Genomic DNA, 20,771 nt, shown 5'->3' on the forward strand with positions numbered 1-20,771 from the left:
TGTGAGCTTGTAGATCTGCTATATTTGGCAAAGAGGTTTGGTGTAGAGAGGAAAAAAGAGCAGACCAAGTAAAAAAAAAAAAAAGAGTTTAATCTGCAACACAATTTTATACAATATAGAGGGTCCCTGCTTCATCTCTCTCTTAGCTAGGGGCTAGGGGGTCCTTGGCCTGAAAAACGTTGAAGACCCCTGATTTAGAATGACTGATGTGCCACATAACTTTCGTTCATTACACTCCTTACCGCTAGAGGGCGGCGGTTTGAGCTTTCAACTCAAGCAGCAGTAACCCGGAAGTGTGGGGTGTCAACAAAACGTAAACACGTGTGTCTGTGTGTGTGTGTGGAGAGAAGCTGCATGGACTGAGATCTCACTAAAATGAGCCTTATATTCATGTTTACACAGTAGCATATGATCTATTATTCACAAGTACGAAGTATAAGGAGGATTTAACACCATGAAGTTCGCTTACAGGGTAAGTAACACACTGTCGGCCGACTTTTATAACGTTATAACGTCAGTGACTGCAGCGCATAGTTAGATTATATAAATGTAGTCATGATGGAACTTCAACCTGGTGTGGGCACTTTCCCCATTTACAACCCGTACATCCACATAAACGTTCAGATTTCAAATATAAAGTGCTGATCCAACGGCCACGGATGTAATAAGTTGAAACGGGTGGGTCTAAGTACCCGTATCTTCCGTATTGTTCAATAAAAAAGCATTTTAATCCGATCGGTGGCCATTTTCTCGTAGAGTTATAGCGCATCAGAGTGCAGTACACCTCCCAACCGATAGGGTCGCGTCGTAGAAAGCTATATGAAAGAAATTCAGAGAAAATGGCCATCGGATTAAAATGCTTTTTTAAAATTGAACAATACGGAAGATTTGGGTACTTAGACCCACCCGTTTCGACTTGTTACATCCGTGGCCGTGGGGTCATCACTTTATATTTGAAATCTGAACGTTTATGTCGATGTACGGGTTGTAAACGGGGAAAGTGCCCATACCATGTTGAAGTTCCGTCAATGACTGTCATGATATGAGTCTGACTGTCATGTTTCAGGGCTAATATGAATAAATAGTGTTTATTTCTACACTCCTTGTAGTTTTCCAACCTGTACGGAGCCGTGTACCGTCAGGGAAACCTGAGCTTCTCCAAGGATGGAAACGCAGTGATCAGTCCGGTTGGAAACAGGATCACAGTGTTTGATCTGAAGAAGTGAGTGAATGAATGAAACCTTGGGTGTTACTGCTTACAGGGAGTGAATTGTCTTTTTTTAACTTAAGTACAAGTATCAATACTGCAACGTAGACATACTCTGTTACAAGTAAAAGTCCGGAATTCAACATTTACTTGAGTAAAAGTACAAAAGTATTTGTATCAAAATGTACTTCAAGTACCAAAAGTAAAAGTACTCATTATGCAGAAATGTCCCATTTCAAGTTTTCAAAATGTATACAAATCTTTTGAAAATAGCAGAGGTACAAGCCAACAACGCATTGCATCGCCACGCATTGTGAGCTTGTAGATCTGCTATTTTCAATTAGCCGAAATATATATATATAGACCTTAAGGCTTAAGTGGCTAATTCTGTTTAGTAATAATAAAAGAAAAATCTAAAAAGCAACTAGTAACTAAAGTTTCAAATAATTGTAGTGCAGTAAAAGTACAATATTTTCCTCAGATGTAGTGGAGTAAAAGCAAAAGTATTGGAAATACTCCACTAAAGTAAAAATACCTCAAAACTCTCAGGTAGGGTAAGTGATATTTTTTGGTTAAAACAAAAAGTTTTTTGTTAAAAGGTTAAAATACTATATTCTGATAGTAATCATTGCTATAGAGTGTTTGTTCAGTAACAGATGTCTCCCTGTCTCTCCAGCTCTTTAATAAACAGAAAATACATTTTTCGGTAGGTGTCAAAATCTCAGCCAATCAGGAGAAAGTACCAATTTTTAAGCTTAATTTGTATAGTGTTCCAGTTCCAATTTTGTCTGCTCATTTCTTAGTGTCATCACTTCCAATTTCACTTGTTTAATCTGTATCCTGATTGAGTTCTCTGTCCTGGTTGGATAAAATTGGAAATGAAACTGAAACTGAAACGAAAATGCATTTTCTGTTTAATAAAGTGGTGGAGAGAGACAAGGAGACTCCTAATACTGAACAAACACTCTATAGCAATGAGTACTATCAGAATATAGAGCTATTTAACACTTATTTTAACCAAAGAAAATCACTTACCCTACCTTTAAGTACAGTACTTGAGTACCTCCATTTGAAAATATTTTGTGTCAGGTGCATAGGCATGTAATGGGACCCACATAGGGGATTGGTCAAAATTTCTTTTGTTGAAAATGGCAGATCTACAAGCTCATAGGTCGCATGTGGGTTTGTAGGTCAGCTATTTTCAGTGCTCTCATAATCTGGAGTAATATTAACCCAGTCAATACGGGAACGCGTCTCTGTCGTTTTAGATTTATTTGGCTATTCAAAAAATAACAGATCTACAAGCTCATAGCGCGGCACTGAGTGCCGCGCTATGAGCTTGTAGTTCAGTTATTTTTTGAAAAATCTTGAAAATGTGTATAATATTTAAATGTATATATATATATATATAATATGATTTAAATAGTAATTTTTTGACTCAAATCTGTGCTTCTGGTGGTCCCTATTACGACATTAAACGACTAAACAATATTCCCTAATCTATTACAAAATATTTTCAGATGGGGGTCCGCAGTCAAATGCATATAATTCTGGGGGTCCTTGACATGAAAAAGTTTGAGAACCACTGATGTAGAAACGTATGTTTTTCAAGACATTTGTACCAGAAACAAAGATTTGAGTACAAATGTTTGCTTTAAAAAATTGATATATATTCAAAGATTTGCAAAAAAAATTCACCTTTTTTTTCAATAAATTGCAGATCTACAAGCTCATAGTGCGGCACTCGGTGCCGCGCTATGAGCTTGTGTATCTGCTATTTTTGAATAGCCAAAGAAATCTAAAAATGACACAGACTGACCACCATACCCCCTGTTATGGATTGTTTATATTTTACATTCTGACACATTTTTCTTCCCTGTCCCTCAGCAACAAATCCGAGACGTTACCGGTGTCCACTAAGAAGAACATAGCATGTGTGGGTCTTTCTCCCGATGGGAACCTGGCTGTCTTGGTGGATGAAGGTAGTGAAGCCACTATAGGTTGAAACCGAAGGAGAAAGGTTCCTCTTCAGTACATGGAGAAATAAATACTGAAAAGCATTAGGGCTGTCAACTTTCCTCAGAAATGAATGATATTTGAATATTGGTCTTAAAAATGGGCAGATATTCGAATATATTTGAATATTATTATTATTATTATTAAAAAATACATAAATAAAAAAATAACACAAAAGACAATGTATCAAGTGCTTGGATCCAATAAAACATATCTTTTGTTTGTTTTTATAACTTGATACATTGTTTTTTGTATTGTTCCTGTCAAAAAAAAGATGTGTTTTTTTCCCCTCCAATATTCGAATATACATTTTCATATTCGAATATACATATTTTCCCCATATTCGAGGCATATTCGATATTCGAATATTAATTCACCAGCCCTAAAAGGCATTCACCTCTTTGACGGCGGGGCTAAACAAACCTAACCTGACTCCGCCAAATGGAAGAAGCTTGCGACACACATTTTGTTTCACAGCCTACATGAGACTCCGGTAGCAGAATCGATGCCAGACGGCGTTTCATCTTTTTTTTCAAGCTACTTGGCAGGTGATCGGATGATCCCGCCCCTAGCAGCCGCTGATTGGTTCGTACACGCAGCGACCGGGTAGCTTTACTCCCTGAGCGATCCCAGATGCAAGGGTGTATTGTGATTTTTTTTTGTTGAAAAATCGTGAAAATGTGTGCAAATCTTTATATTGTTTTAAAGCAAAACATTTTAACTCAAATCTAGCTTCTGGGGGGTCCCTGGAACAAAATATTTTGAGATGGGGTTCGGCGGCCAAATACGTATCATTTTGGGGGTCCTTGACATGAAAAAGTTTGAGAACCCCATCTCAAAATATGTTGTTCCAGGGACCCCCCAGAAGCTAGATTTGAGTTACAAATGTCCGTTAAAAAAATATATATATTCAAAGATTTGCACAAATTTTAACGATCTCTCAAAAATAGCAGATATACAAGCTCATAGTGCGGCACTCGGTGCCGCGCTATGAGCTTGTAGATCTGCTATTTTTGAAATAGCCAAAGTGTAAAATAATGCTTTTCAGCTCAAATCTAGAAATGACACAGATGCTTCTTCAGGTCTTAATGGCTTAATGGGTTAATATGTGTTAATTGTTCATATGTGTGTGTGTGTGTGTGTGTGTGGTACAGATGGTGCAGCAGTGTTGGTCAGTCTGGTCACCCGGGCAGTGCTCCATCACTTTCACTTCCACAAGCCTGTCAACAGCATCCGTTTCTCACCCGATGGCAGGTAAACAGCTATAGCCCCCATTTGGGAACCTCTCCCGCCGCTGTGTAGCTCCGAGATGAGGTCCCACATTCTCGGGGTCCTGTGGGGGGGGGGGGGCGGGGGGGACACCGGCGAATATTTTCCACTATGCATGATTCTTACTCATTTACGCACATGGTATCCAAAAGGTAAAGGTTGTCCCCCCCCCTGCTCTCAGATGTTTGAACTTTTAGCGGTCAAGGACATCTAAGTGACGGGTTTGAAACGAGCGTTTAAATCGCGTATTTAGTCAGCCTGTGGCAGTGTTGATTTTGACAGCAAATCTTTTGATTTTTTTAGTCACCTGAAATGTTTTGTCTGGTTTTAGTCGACTAAATATCATACGATTTTAGTCGGCTAAATCTACAGTTGATTTAGTCGACTAAAATGTATTTTTGGCGGTGCCTTGATGGCGTCGTAAATGGCTGATTTTACACTTGGTTGCATGCTGAAAATAGCCGATCTACAAGCTCACAACGCGTCGCAGCGTGCTTGTAGATCGGCTATTTTCAGAGCGCAACACACGAGCGCAACCAAACATAAAATGACTTGTCTTTTAGTTCTACTGAATCTCTTCTCCACTCACCCCTCACTAACATTTTAGTCTAGTTTTTATTTGTTGACGAAATTGTCAATATATTTAGTCTTAGTTTTAGTCGTCATAGCTTAGTTTTTATTTCATTTTATTTCGTTTTCGTCAGGGAAAAAAGGTAGTCGACGGACATTTTTCGTCATAGTTCTAGTCGACGAAATCAACACTGGCCTGTGGCCAGTCAAACCCTGTTACAAACCTTTACTTTCTGGATACAATGTGCGGAAAAGAGTAAGAATCATGCATAGTGGAAAATATTCGGCGGTGTCCCCCCCCACAGGCACCTGAGAATGTGGAACCTCATCTGGGAGCTTTACAGCGGAGGACCGAGGGAGAGGTTCCGATTGGAGCTAGTAAACAGCATGCTCTGCTTAGACTGAACAGTAATAACAAATACATCAATTGATCAAAGATTGCTTTTGCGTTACGAACTGTGATATATGTAGACATTTCCCTTCTCTGTGCAAAAAAACAACTTGTGAATGGTAAGACTGGCCGGTGAGTTTTGGATTATATCGGCCTCTATGCAAATCGACAGAAAAATACTCTCCTTTGAAAATATGTTCTGGAAGGCTTAAAGGGATATTTCACTTTCTACAAAGCTTTTGGTCATTTTATCTTCTACTCAGGCTTTTGTGAGCCCCCCAGACCGTTTTTAAGTTGCTTGATTAAGTATTTAGATATTTGATATTCATTTTTATCAGACACGGCCCTATACAAACCCATTGTAACTTCAAACTCCATTTTAACCATGTTCGATTCATCGGAAACACCCGTCCTTGGTTCTGGTGACTGATATTGTCCTTCTAATACGTGAGTCCTCACGTATTAAAAAAAATAAATCAGAAATAGCTGATCGATTAGCCATTAGACTAGATTATGTAATAATTGTGACAGGCCTACAATAGAGCGTTTAACCCATTTAGACCTAGAACGCATCTGTGTCACTTTAGATTTATTTGGCTATTCAAAAATAGCAGATATACAAGCTCATAGCGCGGCACCGAGTGCCGCGCTATGAGCTTGTAGATCTGCTATTTTTGAAAAATCGTGATTTTTTTTTTAAAATATTTTTTTCCGATTTCTTTTAGGATTTCGATTTTTTTAGACGCGGCCTCAGGTCTTAATGGGTTAATGCGTCCTTTTGGATTGTGTACCTATCGCTGATCTGTTGAAAGAGAGCGTGGAGAGAGCGGAGGCCATCATCTCAGACTGTTATGACATTGTCCTCCTCAGGAAGTTTGTCGTGACTAAAGAGAACGTAGCGCTGATGTACCACGCTCCTGGGAAACGGCGGGAGTTCAACGCCTTCGTGTTGGACAAGAGCTACCACGGCCCCTACGACGAGACCACCTGCATCGACTGGACGGACGACTCCAAGTGAGCTTTTATGAACGTTTATGATATCTGAGGATGAATGGTACAGTAAAAAAAAATGTCATAACTCCATCCCGGGTCCGACCACAGCTTATCCCATTGAGGCCTGAGGTTCCGATTCTACAAATGTCTTCTAAATCCTAACAGTTAAAAAAAAAAAAAAGAATGTTACTATGTCAGTGGTTTTCAAACTTTTTAATGTCAAGGACCCCCAAAGTTATATGTATGTGGCCGCGGACCCCCATCTCAAAATATGTTGTTCCAGGGACCCCCCAGAAGCAAAGATTTGAGTTACAAATGTTCGCTTAAAAATATATATATATTCAAAGATTTGCACACATTTTCTCGATGAAAAAAAAATAGCAGATCTACAAGCTCATAGCGCGGCACTCGGTGCCGCGCTATGAGCTTGTATATCTGCTATTTTTGAATAGCCAAAGTGTAAAATAATGCTTTTTAGCTCAAATCTAAAAATGACACAGATATTACCAGGTATTAATGGGTTAAAACGTGCGCCAATAGGCCTTGCGCTAGATCGCGTATTTTAATAGGTTTATTAAGTGACAGAACGTTCATAGTGACAGAACACTGTAAAAAAAAAAAAAAAAGTCTTGCTAGACGAGATCGAAATCTCGAGATTTCGATCTCGTCTAGCAAGACTTAGGTTTTTTTTTTTTTGTTAGAAATAGCCAATGTAAAAGCAGAAAATGCGCCACAAGCTTCAAAGATTGTAGGTCGGCTGTTTCCGGGCCTATTATGAATAGAGAAATAGAGACGTTAGGGTTTGGTTCAATGTGAGAAAAGATAGAATCTCTTTGTAAAGATGTAAACAGTTTGTAAAGATGTAAACCACTTCAGCCCTATATACATTTTGGCCATTTGAAAAATAGCAGATCTGCAAGCTTCGCGACGCATTGTGAGCTTGTAGATCTGCTATTTTCAAAAGATTTTAATACATTTTATTTATTTGAAAACTTTTGAAATGGGACCTTCTGCATAATGGTACTTTCTACTTTTGGTTCTCTAAGTACATTTTGATACCAACACTTTTGTACTTTTAGTAAATTTTGAATTCTGGACTTTTACTTGTAATGAAGTATTTCTACATTGCAGTATTAATACTTTTACTTAAAGGGATAGTTCACCCCCAAAATGACTTTTTTTCTATGGATTAGTCACCCCATGGAGACTTGAATTCATGGATATTCTTTTGTTTTTGTCGCATTCCTAAGCCAATAATTTGATGACCAGCGGACCGGTAGACAGCGGTTCCGCTAGGAGACACAAAGGAGACTCTTTGTGTCTCCTACCGGAACCGCTGCCGGTCATCAAATTATTGGAGTAGGAATGCGACAAAAAAAAATGAAATAGCCATGAATTCAAGTCTCCATGGGGTGACTAATCGATTCATTACTGTACTTTTCCCAGCACTATCATGTAAAATCACTGTCCTTCCGTTTCCTCCTAAAGGTGTTTCGTGGTGGGCGCCAAAGACATGTCCACATGGGTGTTTGGTGCCGAGCGCTGGGCCAACCTCATCTACTATTCCCTGGGAGGACACAAGGACGTCGTGGTGGGCTGTTTCTTTGAGAAGGACAGTCTAGATGTGAGTGTCCTCTCTCTGTGACGATGTCTTCTCTCTCAGCTCATTTGCTTTCACGAGGATGCCGTCACTAATTAAAGGAGAATTTATGTTGCTATAATATCAGTGCTTCTCAAACTTTTTCATGTCAAGGACCCCCAAAATGATATGTATTTGGCCACGGACCCAGAGGCCAAGATATGAGTTATAAATGTTTGCTTAAAAAAAAAAAAAAAATATATATATATATATATATATATACTCAAAGATTTGCACACATTTTCACGGGTTTAAAAAAAATAGCAGATCTACAAGGTCATAGCACGGCACTCGGTACCGCGCTATGAGCTTGTAGATCTGAGGCCGATTCTACAAATGCCTCCTAATAGTACAGCGGCTAAAAGCAATATATTGGGAGAATCGTTCACTTGGTGATACAAGCGTGAAACTTGGTACAGATCATCTTTAGAGGTCATTTATCGATTTTTTTAATCGAGCCACTTGAAAATCAAAGATGGCGGCCATTTTTCAAGATGGCCGACATCTTAGTGGGCAGTTAAGTGATATGATGGTTTATTTGGTGATACAAGCATGAAAATTGGCATGAGCAGTCTCTGTGGGTCACTTGACAATAGGCCACCCACAGCTACTTGAAATTTCAAGATGGCGGCCATTTTTCAAGATGGCCAACACTTTAGTGGAGCAATTAAGTTATATAATGGTTTATTTGGTGATACAAGCATGAACATTGGCATGAGCAGTCTCTGTGGGTCACTTGACAATAGGCCACCCACAGCTACTTGAAATTTCAAGATGGCGGCCATTTTTCAAGATGGCCAACACTTTAGTGGAGCAATTAAGTTATATAATGGTTTATTTGGTGATACAAGCATTAAATTTGGCATGAGCAGTCTCTAAGGGTTGCTTGACAAGAAAACACTCCCAGCCACTTTACATTTCTATTTTCAAGATGGCCGCCCCCTGGATCCTCAAAAGATACATTTTCTCATAGAAATGTATGTTTTTTTTTCATTAAGGACGATTATACGATTATTATTATTATGCTAAAGAACAACTTTTAACACATCACAATATAGTTGTGTTGATTTGTTGATCATAGATAGATTAGATAAGAGTGAATATCTGCACTACCAGGGCACACTGGTGATATATCACTGCTGTTAAACTCAGAGTGGGGTTCAATGTCAGCTAATTGAAAGTTGGTATCCCAAATGCTGTCTAATTTACCCCAAAACAGTTAGATAGCCGCACCTGAATTGACAGGTTGTGCCAGCACGGGAGAGCCGAGCCAAGGTTAATGGGGTTTTAGTTAACCGGATGGTGTACAGATCGCTCAGGATTTAAATGGCATTGGATGAACGATCGAACTAAGTGTAGGGTTAAGGCACGAACTTAGTTGTATCCCATACATCAAAGTGCTTGGTAAAAGGTGGTAAAAGGATAAACCCTCGGCCTCTGCCTATGCTGCAAACATGGCAGAAGCCATCATAACAGTTGTGAAAACTAACTGGGACAGATGTTTAATTTGTCAGCAGGTCACCAAGGAAAAACTCATTCAGCCGAGTTTATTCAACAGAGAGCACGATCGTACTGGTTATGATACCATTGCAAGAAATGTTCCATTATTTCATAAGATCAATGCTCTGCCTATCTTACTTAGTCCAACCCGACTAGATGAAGGTGATGGCATAGAAAGCACATCGACAAGAAACAGAGCAAAATATAATTCAAGCTGTAAACTTAGGTTCAACAACACAGAGCTGGAAAGGGCCCAAAAGAGAGCATCTACATCTGCTGAAGACACTGAAGATACCAAAGATATCCATGTCAAGAGGCCAAGAAGATCTAATGTATGACCGGTCCAGCGATGTCACAACTGTGAACGAGGCCAGGCTTGATCTCTTTGCCAGAAAGCAAAGACAATATGACTTGATCCCACCAACTCAAGCAGCACTCAAAGAGCATGCCAAACATGCTTCTTATGAGGCTGGATACGTGTGGGGACAGGCATTGAAGCGACATCCACAAATGCCGAGCCCATCTGACTGGGGATGGGTGGAACAGGACGAGAAGTGGAAAGTCTTCTGGACTCCACTTCCACCTATTGCGGAGAGTTGTTGGGAGTTGACCAAATGTGGGTGCTCCAAGGCATGTACTGGAAGGTGTAACTGCTTCAGATATGGACTCAGTTTCACATGCCTATGTAGTTGCCCCTGCTAGAACCTATTTGCATGTTTATTTTGCCAGAGTTATTCCCTGTTGTCCTCTGTGTTTTCAAGTGGAGGCCTATGGCTCGGCTTCCCCTCGTCACATCGACGCATCATGTTTTACTTTTTATCTAGTCTATTACTGTGTAATTTTCAGTTGTTACTTTGTAACATTGCTTCCACTGCCTTCCACTGCCATATCTAACAGTGAAGCACATTTTCAGTTTAGTTCCTTAGTATCGTTTGTCATGGTTCCGTGGCTATTGCCATTCAGTATTAGCCATTACTCATAATTTTGGAGCACTGTCCATTCAGCACCACAACTGTGCTTATCAGCACCACAACTGTGCTAATTTATTCATCTTATTTTTTGTATCCCCACCCCTTAGTATTTATTTGACACATGTAATGGCTGTTAGTTTAAAAAAAACAATATATATATATATATATATATATATATATATATATATATATATATATATATATATATCTATATCCTCCCTTGTGACTGTTACCTTGTCGTGGTAAGGGAGCTTGTTTAGGCCTACCTCAGTGAACCCTGAGAGCTATGCCGGTGGGAGGCAACTCCTGACAGGTCTTACCAAACTGGACAGGTCGTGGGCGAGGAGTCAGACAAAACACAGTCAAACAACCTCTCTTGACAGAGCTTTTTGAGGAACCCAATACATTTCTATGAGAAAAGGTATCATTTAAAGATTGACATCTTGAAATTTCAAGTGGCTGTGGGCGGTTTCTTGTCAAATGACCTTTTGAGACGGCTCATGGCAATTTTCATGCTTGTATCACCAACTAAATGATTTCTTAAGCTTAACTAGTCCACTAAGGTGGTGGCCATCTTGAAAAATGGCCGCCATCTTGACATTTCAAGTAGCTGTGGGTGGCTTATTGTCAAGTGACCCACAGAGACTGCTCATGCCAATTTTCATGCTTGTATCACCAAATGAACCATTATATAACTTAAATGCTCCACTAAAGTGTTGGCCATCTTGAAAAATGGCCGCCATCTTGAAATTTCAAGTAGCTGTGGGTGGCCTATTGTCAAGTGACCCACAGAGACTGCTCATGCCAATTTTCATGCTTGTATCACCAAATAAACCATCATATCACTTAACTGCCCACTAAGGTATCGGCCATCTTGAAAAATGGCCGCCATCTTGGATTTTTGAGTGGCTCGATTAAAAAAGTCAAAGAGTTGACCTAAAGGAATGTTCATGCCAATTTTCACGCTTGTATCACAAAGTGAACGATTGTTCCTACTATCCGCTCTACTATAAACACAATTGTTCAAACACTTTCGAGATTTTTCCAAAATGTTCAAAAATAGCAGATGTACAAGCTGGCTGGGAGCTATCTACAACACCCCCGCATTACTCTGAGCTTATAGATCTGCTATTGTCACTAAATCTTCGCCTATTTATGACAAGCCTTGAATTCGTTGGGGTTCACGTGGTTAAACGCTTGGGCCGTAAAAGCTCAAGTGAGGAGGCCTTTTAGTGCAGTATTCTGTGGAGTTTTTGGTTTGGTCTTTTCACATAAAACGAGTGGTCGCACCGCCAATCCGACCAATATGCCCATATATGGAGACCTCTTAGTCTTTGTCCCTTTTTGACATCCCTGATGTCATCACCGGTATATGCCCATATATGGGCATGCCCCCTTTTGTGCCCATATATGGAGCTGACTGATTTATTTGCGCCTGATGTCATGACGACACATTGAGGTTAGACAACAACACACTCCATTTTTTGGGCGTAGCTGCATTGGCAACTCCTTATATGGTTGTAGCATAGTGACATGAGCGTGACGTCATGGTCCGTCCGCCTGCCGGCCGGCTGTCCCTTGACCCATTAAGACCTGGAACGCATCTGTGTCACTTTTTAGATTATTTTTCACTTTGGCTATTCAAAAATAGCAGATATACACGAGCTTGTAGATCTGCTATTTTTGAAAATTTGAGAACATTTTTGCAAACCTTTTGAATATATTTATTTTAAAGCGAACATTTTTAACTCAAGTATTTTCTTCTGGGGGTCCCTGGAACAACATATTTTGAGATGGGGGTCCGCTGCCAAATACATTATCATTTTGGGGGTCCTTGACATGAAAAGGTTTGAGAACCACTGATATAGAAACGTAGGTTTTTCTGAAAAACTGTTAGGATTTAGAAGACATTTTGTAGAATGAGAATCGGACTCAGGCCTTAACCCATTGATACCTGGAACGCATCTGTGTCACTTTAGATTTCTTTAGGCTATTCAAAAATAGAAGATATACAAGCTCATAGCGCGGCACCGAGTGCCGCGCTATGAACTTGTAGATCTGCTATTTTTGAAAAATCGAGGAAAAAAAAATTGGGTTTTTCTTTCAAATTTTGTTTTGGATTTAGAAGACCTTTCTAGAATCTTCTCAGGTCTTAAAGGGTTAATGGTACCAATTTTAATAGGAGGTCTGTTAAATGTACTCCTCATTCCCTCTTTTCTTGTCTCCTTTTCGTTGTGCTTGTGTGTTTTTGCGTTCTGGTGAACCGACCCGCCCAGCTGTACACGGTGAGTCAGGACGGCAAGCTGTGCGCGTGGGAGAGCGACACCGAGCTGGACGGCCTGGTGCTGGGCAGTACGAGGAAGACTAAGCCTGCCTCACGGCAAGAGAAGGGAGGCGAGGAAGACGGCGAGGAGGAGGAGGAGGAGGAGGCCGAAGGGGAGGCAGGGGGGGAACACACAGGGGGGGAGGTCATCAGGGGGAAAGCCGAGGCCCCCAAAGACGGAGGGAAGGTGCCAAACGTCCGCTACAAGCAGAAGAGCACGTAAGCTGCCCGTCTGATTCACTCTCACGCACGCACGCACGCACGCACGCACGCACGCACGCACGCACGCACGCACGCACGCACGCACGCACGCACGCACGCACGCACGCACGCACGCACGCACGCACGCACGCACGCACACACACACACACACACACACACAGATGCAGCATTTGGAAGGTATTCCATATGCCCTTAGGATCTTCCATAGGCTCTCGCGATGAATACTGTCAAAGGCCTTCTTAAAGTCAATGAAGTTAACCCATTGTGACCTGAAGCCGATTCTACGCGTCTCCTAAATCTCAACAGTTTTCTGAAAAACGTATGTTTCTATATCAGTGGTGCTCAATCTTTTTCATGTCAAGGACCCCCAAAATTATATGTATTTGGCGGCGGACCCCCATCAAAATATTTTGTTCCAGGGACCCCCAGAAGTAAAGATTTGAGTTAAAAATTTTCGCTTTAAAAATATATATATTCAAAGATTTGCGCACATTTTCACGAATTTTCAAAAATAGCAGATCTACAAGCTCATAGCGCGGCACTCGGTGCCGCGCTATGAGCTTGTATATCTGCTATTTTTGAATAGCCAAAAGTGTAAAATAATGCTTTTTAGCTCAAATCTAAAAATGACACAGTTCCAGGTCTTAATGGGTTAAAGTCAATGAAGTTAATATACAAGGGGGGGCGTTCCACTCAATACACGGTTCGATGATGTTGCGTAAGGTAAAGATCTGATCGATACAACCTCCACCTTTTGCGAAATCCTGCCTGTTCCTCTCTTAGCTTGACTATCTATGGCACTATCAAATCTCTGAAGAAGAATTCTGCTAAAGACTTTACTAGGGACGGACAGAAGTGTTATGCCTCGCCAGTTGTCACAGTTTAGTGTAGATGTTCCTTGGGCCGCTTAGCTGTTTGGTGATCCTATGCACTATACCGAGTTGTCCTTTTAGCTGCAGCCGTCTCTGCTTCGCTTGCCAAGTTCTCAACAAAGGCTCTCTTAGCCCTTCGATAAGAGAGCCTTATCGAAGGTGTTTCGATAAGGCTGGTGGTCCAGGTGGTGTTCTGGTGACCATCACCAGAACACCACCTGGTGATGGTCACTGCCAACATCCGCCCCCCCCCCCGGTGGACTTTGACTTCCAGAAGAGATCGTTGCCATTTCTTGTTGACAATGACATGGTCAATCGGGTTGACCGTATGCCCTATCTGAGGATCTCCAGCTTAGTTTGTGGATATGTCTCTGTGGGGAAAGATGGTTCCACCTATTTTGCATCCGTTGTTAACCCTTTAAGACCTGCAGCCGATTCTACAAATGTCTTCTAAATCCCAACAGTATTCTGAAAAAAACGTATGTTGCTACATCAGTGATGCTCAAACTTTTTCATGTCAAGGACCCCCAAAATTACATTTATTTGGCCGCCGACCCCATCTCAAAATATTTTGTTCCAGGGACCCCCACAAAGCAAAGATTTGAGTTAAAAATGTTCGCTTTAAAACAATATATATTCAAAGATTTGCACACACTTTCACGATTTTTCAAAAATAGCAGATCTACAAGCTACGTTTCTGTAACAGTTGCTGCTTTTTGTCTGGCCCCTCCCCCGTGACCTGCCCGGCTTGGTTGAACCTGCCAGGGGCTTTAAACTTTGAGCCCCCGCCGATATGGCTCACAGGGTCCTTGAGGCATGCAAGCCACCCCACCACGCCAAGTATCAATACTGCAATGAATAATCTTAATTGAGAGAGGGAGGAGAGGGGTGAGGTGAGGAGAGGGGAGGAGGAGAACCACTCCAAGTTATTTGACCAATCTGGTCCCACGCTATGTCCCAGAAAGGGCCCTAAGGTCTGCGGAACAGGGTCTGTTAAAGACCCCAAACACCAACCTTAGAACCAAGGGTGACGAGGCCTTTCAAGCTGTAGCCCCCAAACTGTGGAATGCTCTCCCCCAAGTCCTGAGAGATGCAGCTTCGGTTGACATTTTTGAAAACCAACTCAAAACGCTTCTATTTGAACAGGCGTTTGTTGTCGTTACATGATTTGATTTTCCTTACCCGTGTTGTTATCCCACCTGAGAGAAATTTGTACAGCCTTTTTGTTTTGTGTTGTTGTTGCCAGACCCAACGTGTCGCCCTACATGAGGCTTTGTCTGTCGGTCTGTCCCTCTTTTCCTGTCCTGTCCCTCTTTTCCTCTGCACACACGTCATATGTCAGTCCGGCCATTCAGATTTCAACCACCAGGGGTCTGGCAGTACCAGGTCTCCTGGTTCCCTTGTTTTTATTGATGTATGTAAAGCACTTTGTGAGACTCTCTGTGAAATGTGCTATATAAATAAAATGTACTTACTTACTTACTAGGAGCAGTGGGTACTGTTAACACATTGATTGCCTAGATCAAGTTAACTCGTTTTTAGGAAAACATTTTTTATTTGACCCAAAGACCAAGGAGATATGATTTGTCGAAGATCTAGACTCCCATCCACTTCCTTGTTAACTTAAAACTTAAAAATGTTGTATCTCAGCTCCTGAGTACTTTTTTTTTTCAATGTAAAAACCCTGGCATGAAAATGCAAAAAATCTGAAATAATTCTGGCAATCAATGTGTTAATACAGGGCCCGAGTAGAAGTTAAGGGTGTCTTGCTCAGTAAAAAATTTGAGTACCGTACTTTTCCACCAATGCATGTTTACCTCTGTGAGTACTTTTCCCACCAATGCATGTTTACCTCTGTGAGTACTTTTCCCACCAATGCATGTTACCTCTGCTCCTTCAGACATTTCTTCAACAAGGAGGGAGAATTCAACGACCTGACGGCCGCCACCTTCCACAAGAAAACACACATCCTGGTGACGGGCTTCGCTTCCGGAGTGTTCCACCTCCACGAGCTCCCAGACTTCAACCTGATTCACTCCCTCAGGTACAGGGGGGTCCCACAATCATGTCCTCAGTTCAAGTGAACATGAGTTTAATTCACGTGTGCATTTACATTTACATTCAGCTGACACTAGCAGTGGTGGAAAGTAACAAAGTACATTTACTTAAGTACTGTACTTAGGTACAATTTTGTACTTTACTAGAGTATTTCCAATTTCCAATACCTTTACTTCTACTCCACTACATCTCAGAGGCAAATATTGTACTTTTACTCCACTACAATTATTTGAAAACTTTAGTTACTTTTCAGATCTAAATTATGATATAATGAGACATACATTAAAGGGGTAGTTCACCCCCCAAATAACTTTTTTTCTATTGATTACTCACCCCATGGAGCCTTGAATTCATGGATATTTATTTGTTTTTGTCGCATTCCTTCCTTTATTATTTGATTATAATAAATTTAGCCCCATTGATTCCGGTAGGAGACACAAATGCATTTGTGTCTCCTACCGGAATCAATGGGGACACATTTATTATAATCAAATTATTGGCTTAGGAATGTGACAAAAACAAAAAAATATCTATGAATTCAAGGCTCCAGATGGTCAGTAATCAATAGAAAAAAAGTTATTTTGGGGGTGAACTACCCCTTTAACCACTTTAGCCCTATTTTATACAGAGGCTATTTGAAAATAGCCGATCTACAAGCTCACAACGCGTCGCATCGCGACGCGTTGTGAGCTTGTATATCTGCTATTTTCAAACATTTTAGTACTTTTACTTTTGGTACTTTAAGTACATTTTGATGCCAATACTTTTGTACTTTTACTCAAGTAAATTCTGAATTCTGGATTTTTACTTGTAACAACAAAGTATTTCTATATTGCAGTATTGGTACTTTTACTTAAGTAAATAATTTGAGTACTTTTTCCACCACTGGACACTTAGTAACTTCGAGTGGGTGAGCAGCACATGGTGTTATAGTGCCTTGCACAAGGGCATTACAACTGGAAATGTACCTGCAGTGGGGAGATTTGACCTGAAACGTTTTCATTTCTGTACATGTTTACTCCTACCACTAATTGACCATGTTCACACAACGACAACGGTCATCATACTCGCAGGGCGGCCAAATACATATACACATTTTGGGGGTCCTTGACATGGAAAAGTTGGAGCGCCACTGATATAGCAACATACTGTTAGGATTTAGAAAACATTTTAACTCTTTCACTGCCAAGAGTATTTTCATAAAGTACTCCCCCAGTGCCAGCAATTTGCGTTTTTTTTTAATTTTGTAATTTTTCATTCAAATATATGATCTGATTGGGTTTTTAAACCCATAATACAGTTCTACCAGTAGAGAGCAACAAATCGACACATTGATGACCTCGCTGGCTCACTCGCCCCCTCCCAAACAGGCTGACGTCACATCCGGTCATAACCGGATGTTGACATTTTCGACAATCGTTGATCGGGCTAAATTACGATGTGATACACGACGACGATGACTGATCGTCACCCAGACCAAAGAGAGTAGACGTGGACCTCTCCGTTCGTTTTTTATACCGTGTGAAAAACCGTGACTTTCCCTATTCTGTCCGAAAATGACCGCGGGAAAAAAATTAGAACCGGAAACGGAATCTGCGTCATGAAACCGGAACCCAATGAGTCTGAAGGAGTCAGGAAGCGAAAGTGATCATGAAAAATAAACAGAATAGCGCGACCACAGTCAAAAGTAAAAACTCGGGATTTCTCGTGCTGGCAGGGAGGGTACTCGGGAAAAACTCGGGATATCTCGGGGCGTGGCACTGAGAGAGTTAAGATATGTATTTGGCCACGGACCCCCATCTCAAAATGTTTTGTTCCAGGGACCCCCCCAGAAGCAAAGATTTGAGTTACAAATGTTTGCTTTAAAAATATATATATTCATACTCAGACTACAAGAGGACAAATCACACAAATACTGGGAAAAGTGGTCATGTCTCTTTCAGCCCATGGACAATGTATAACCAATATGTAATAGAAAAATAACTAACAATTGTAGACTGCAGCCTAATCGTTTTTGTTGTCTTTCTTGTTTTTTGCACTATCCTTTTTTTATTGTTTCTGTTTTTATCCCCCCCACTTTTATGTTCTGTCTTGTATTCGTGTATGTGTATCTGTCTTTTGAAAATCTTTTGTTCCAATAAAAATTGAGTTAAAAAAAAATAATATATATATATATATATATATATATATTCAAAGATTTGCACACATTTTCAAGATTTTTCAAAAAAGCAGATCTACAAGCTCATAGCTTATAGATCTGCAATATTTTTAATAGCCAAAGAAATCTAAAGATGACACGGATGCGTTCCCGGTCTTCGTTAGTCTTAAGTATTATTTGGATTGATTGATTTAATTTAGTATTTTGACCTTTTGTTTTTGAAATAACCGAAACACATTTGTATGTCCCTCAAGTATTTCTGACCAGAGAATTGCCACCGTGACCATGAACTACTCTGGGGACTGGATCGGCTTTGGTTGTTCAGGTATGAATCACTGCGTTTCTTCCTGCGTTGTACAGCACAGACATTTTTGGGGGGGGGGAAACGGTGGGAAACAAAAAAATCCAGTTAAATCCAGTTAAACAAGTGCCAGGCATCACTTTTTAGCTTTGTTTCGCTGGCTTCCACTGAAAATGGAAGCCCTCTAGAGCAGTGGTTTTCAACCAGTGGTCGGTCCTTGAGGGGGTTCCAGGGGGTCCCCAGCCAAATTAATAGTTAGGAACCAAATTGACCCTTATACGTGTCTGTAACTCTGAGAGTGTACAAATGGAACCAAATGGACCCTAACGGGTCCATTTGGAACACTAAGGATGATGATACAGTGTAGATTAAGACCCCCAAGAAATCAAAATGGTTGAGTCCCTGGCACATCTTTTCAAAAATGGGGGTCCGTGGGCTAATATGTGTCAATTTGGGGGTCCCTTGATGCGGAAAAGGTTGAAAACCACTGCTCCAGAGCAGGGGTCTTCAACGTTTTACAGGCCAAGGACTTGCTGAGAGAGAGAGAGAGATGAAGCTGGGACCCCCCCCCCCCCCCCCCCCGCTACATATTGTATAAAGTTGTGTTGCAAATTAAACCATTTCATAGATGGCTTCATAGACTTGCTTCGTCCATCGGTGTTGGATTCATGTTAATGTGTATTTTCAGACATCACTTGACCTTCGGCTCTGTACGTGGAAGCTCTGTTTCCCCCTCTACACCAAAACCACTTCACGGAAAATAGCCGATCTGCAAGCTCACGATGCGTTGTGAGCTTGTAGATCGGCTATTTTTGGCAAATGATACCCCCAGAATAGGGATGCTAGGGTTCAAGTGGTTAATACATAAGAACTACAATGACAATGTTTTTTCTTTGCTTTTACGAACCCGTTCACTTCCTGAAACTGTTATTGTTCACGCTTTTGTTCATGCCCCCCCCCCCCCCCCCCCATACACAGGACAGGAGGGCGGGCTGTTCCCGCGACAGACAGACAGCGGTGCGGTTGTGTTGTTTTTCACAAATAGCGCTTTTGAACGAATCATTTGAACGGATCATTTGAACGGATCATTTGAACGGATCATTGTCGTGAACATGAACAAACTCATTCGTTCACTGAACGTTTTTTTTCCCCCAGCACTAGTTAATACATTTTCGGTCGTTTTTTCTTTAAGTTCCTATAGTTCATATAAAGATTTGGTGGCCCCCTGTAGTAACTCTGAGGACCCCCTAGGGGTCCTGGCCCCCCCTGTTGAAGACTCCCTGTTCTAGAGGCTGCTAGCGGGACCTTTTAGACGCCTGCTAGTGTTTTGTTGTTGTGTTTTGCTCAGGAATGGGTCAGCTGCTGGTGTGGGAGTGGCAGAGTGAGTCGTACATCTTCAAACAGCAGGGTCACTTCAACAACATGGCCTCCCTGGCGTACTCGCCAGACGGAATGTACGTCGCCACGGGAGGGGATGACGGGAAGGTGAGTGTTCCATCCTGTCTGCTTGTTGCATCTATCTCAGTCTTAACCCATTAAGACCTGGAACTGTCATTTTTAGATTTGAGCTAAAAAGCATTATTTTACACTTTGGGCTATTCAAAAATAGCAGATCTACAAGCTCATAGCGCGGCACCGAGTGCCGCGCTACGAGCTTGTAGATCTGCTATTTTTGAAAAATCGTGAAAATGTGTGCAAATCTTTGAATATATATTGTTTTAAAGCGAACATTTTTAACTCAAATCTTTGCTTCTGGGGGGTCCCTGGAACAACATATTTTGATGGGGGTCCGCGGCCAAATACATATCATTTTGGGGGTCCTTGACAAGAAAAAGATTGAGCACCACTGATATAGAAACATACGTTTTTCAGAAAACTGTTGAGATTTAGGAGACATGTAGAATCGGCTTCAGGTCTTAATGGGTTAATGACGAATAATTCAAGACAAAAATGTATTCTTCTTTTGACAAATATGTTTGTCCAATGATATATGATAGAACAAGCACATAGTACATTTGAGATATGATGTTGAATCGGTTGTGTTACCAGATGTAGGCTTCTCTGCAGTATCCCCAACGTATTAACGATTATGTGAGAATATATGGCAAATATAAAGCATCTGAAAGGGATAGTTCACCCCCATGGAGACAGATTCATGGACATTTTTTTTGTTTTTGTCGCATTCCTAAGCCAATAATTTGGTGACACAAAAAGTGTCTCCTACCGGAACCGCTGCCGGTCATCACATTTTTGGCTTAGGAATGCGACAAAAAAAATATCC

General features: G+C 41.1%; 1 protein-coding gene across 1 annotated transcript in view; it reads left to right on the forward strand.

Moving 5' to 3' along the window:
* Positions 1-314: 314 nt before the first annotated feature.
* Positions 315-20,771, forward strand: part of pwp2h (PWP2 small subunit processome component) — a 38,286-nt gene continuing 17,829 nt past the window's right edge. The window contains exons 1-10 of the mRNA XM_080422710.1: positions 315-472; positions 1,110-1,222; positions 3,095-3,189; positions 4,378-4,477; positions 6,324-6,467; positions 7,935-8,070; positions 12,833-13,098; positions 15,874-16,017; positions 18,444-18,514; positions 19,839-19,975. Coding sequence (XP_080278836.1) covers positions 455-472; positions 1,110-1,222; positions 3,095-3,189; positions 4,378-4,477; positions 6,324-6,467; positions 7,935-8,070; positions 12,833-13,098; positions 15,874-16,017; positions 18,444-18,514; positions 19,839-19,975 — 1,224 coding nt within the window. The 5' untranslated portion in view covers positions 315-454. The remainder of the gene's footprint in view (positions 473-1,109; positions 1,223-3,094; positions 3,190-4,377; positions 4,478-6,323; positions 6,468-7,934; positions 8,071-12,832; positions 13,099-15,873; positions 16,018-18,443; positions 18,515-19,838; positions 19,976-20,771) is intronic.

Source organism: Gymnoscopelus braueri, assembly GCF_963280865.1.
Source record: "Gymnoscopelus braueri genome assembly, chromosome: 24".
Lineage (NCBI taxonomy): Eukaryota > Metazoa > Chordata > Actinopteri > Myctophiformes > Myctophidae > Gymnoscopelus > Gymnoscopelus braueri.